This window comes from Otolemur garnettii, unplaced genomic scaffold (assembly GCF_000181295.1).
Source record: "Otolemur garnettii isolate 467f Iridium unplaced genomic scaffold, OtoGar3 scaffold00181, whole genome shotgun sequence".
NCBI classification, from domain to species: domain Eukaryota; kingdom Metazoa; phylum Chordata; class Mammalia; order Primates; family Galagidae; genus Otolemur; species Otolemur garnettii.
Genome location: NW_003852576.1, coordinates 2,984,847 through 2,986,954, shown reverse-complemented (window position 1 = coordinate 2,986,954; position 2,108 = coordinate 2,984,847). Strand labels below are relative to the sequence as shown.

Genomic DNA, 2,108 nt, shown 5'->3' with positions numbered 1-2,108 from the left:
GCCTGTAGTCCCAGCTACTTGGGAGGATGATGCAAAAGAATAGCTTAAGCCCAAGAGTTTAGGTTGCTGTGAGCTGTGACACCACCGCACTCTACCGAGGGTGACACAGAAGACTCTGTCTCAAAAAACAAAAAAGTTTCAGTATTATTGAAACTAAATTTTCACAAACAAGGTTATTTTTTAAAAAACCTATTGTTTTTAAATATGAAAACATTTTAATTTTTTGTAATAACATCTTAAAGGACTTTGCAAAGTCATTCTGACTAGTGAGCTAGGTAATTTATTTATCAGTGTTTCACAGACAAATGAGACAAAGGGCATATAATTTTTCAACATGATGACAGCTACAGAAAATAGAGACTACAAATTACAGTGCTTCAACTCCTTTTTACCAACACTTAAAGGGCAAGTTAGGTTAAATTTAATAGCCAGGGTAATTTCAGTGTAAAACGCCAAAATCGTTTGGTCAATAAAAGCTACTGTGTTAGAAACTTTACTTGAGGATTTTGGAGTATAAGCAGATGACTCATTTTGTTTATATGTAAAGTCAGGCAGGTATACTGTTAATAGGGGAAAACTTTTTCTGTTACTATCAAAAACCCCTGAAGACAGTGCTGTTAAAATTAATTTATTTGAAATTTAAAGAGCCACTGTTTACATTTACTGGAAATAAAAGATATGAATACATTCTAATTTACGTGCACAGCATAGGAGTTACCATACCTTATACTACATAAAATCCTGAATGACTGCAACTTCTGACCTCTACGGGGAGGTCACAGACACCCCAAGAATCTGGGGGTTAGATTAAGGGTAGATTAGTTCTCAGCGTCAAGCTGTGGCAAAACGAAGGCAAACGTAATTAAAACTCACAAGCTCCATGTCATTTTGGAAATTCTCGATGAACTGAAGGAACTTTTAATCAGAAGAAGAATGCTGACGCAGAGGAATGAAAATTCTTATCCACTATCTTCTTACGAGGTTATAGATACAACTGCCACACTTTCACTAACTAAACACTTTCACTAACTACAGGATTGTTCAATAGAACTGAAGCTTTCTTTTGTTTTTCAGTCCCAAACCGGGCTTAATGATCGTGGAATACCTTCATACTACTGAAAGATACGTAAATGCTGAATAGCATCTCCCTCCCTTTTAGGAAATTTCAGAAAACAAGTTGGCAATATCAGAAAAAGTAGGGCAAGAAAATCTCAACCAAACGCGTAAACGAAGGTGAGTCGGTGAGCACTAAGATTGAGAAACTTTGCAGAGTCCTCAATTTCCAACTGCCTAGGTGAGTCACCGCCGGACACCGCGATGAGCACGTAAGAATTTCTTAGATATAAAATGATCGCCTTCAGCGATGCAACCCTCCCGGTAGACTGCCCGCAATTCTAGCGGGAGTTATGCTGGGGACCCCGGGTTGGGGGGACCCCCGCAGGCCGGTCAGAATGAACTGTAAAGGCAGAAGCCAGAAAGAAAGGTTGTGGAGGTGGGAAAGGGAAAGTGGGCGAACTGCCCCAGACCAGGCGCCAAGGCCGGCCTGCTCCAGTTCAGATGTCGTGGAACCGGCCGCCGGCGCAGACACTCACCCTGGCGGTCGCTGGAGCCGTGGGCCGCCGCCCTGCAGCGCAGACGGAGCCGGCACAGTGAGGACCAGCTACATCTATGGGTCGCAGCGGCGGCGGCCAAGCCCGGTAACATCCTGGCGGGGCAGAGGCCCCTAGTCGGACAACGCCTCCTGCCTCCGCGCCACCTCCGGCACCAACTGACTCCATAGACTGGACACCAGCTACTGTAGACACCGGCGCCGCCGCGGGCGGCCTCAGCAACCCGGAAACAGTAGCGTCATTAGCGACGCCCGCGTCGGAGGCAGCGGAAGTGACGTAGGGCGCTGGGCCCGATAGTGCGATGTTCCCGCCCACAAAGCCGGGCGCGCGGCGGGAGGGCGTGGCTGCAGGTGAAGTTGGGCGTCTTGGTTGTCTTTTTTTGCACCTACGCTTTGGCGCTTGCTTTGAAGTCATCACGTCGCCTGACTGCATCTCAGCTGGAAGCACCGGGAGAAGCGACAGCTTTTATGGGAGCCCTGCCTACTTTGTTTTTCTCTG

The 2,108-nt window shown here is 46.6% G+C and overlaps 1 protein-coding gene across 1 annotated transcript in view; it reads right to left on the bottom strand.

The window, feature by feature from the left end:
- The window catches only part of SLC30A9 (solute carrier family 30 member 9), a 73,162-nt gene extending 71,318 nt beyond the window's left edge, over positions 1-1,844 (bottom strand). The window contains exon 1 of the mRNA XM_003800701.3: positions 1,593-1,844. Within this exon, the coding sequence (XP_003800749.1) occupies positions 1,593-1,704 (112 nt within the window). The 5' untranslated portion in view covers positions 1,705-1,844. The remainder of the gene's footprint in view (positions 1-1,592) is intronic.
- Positions 1,845-2,108: the final 264 nt, after the last annotated feature.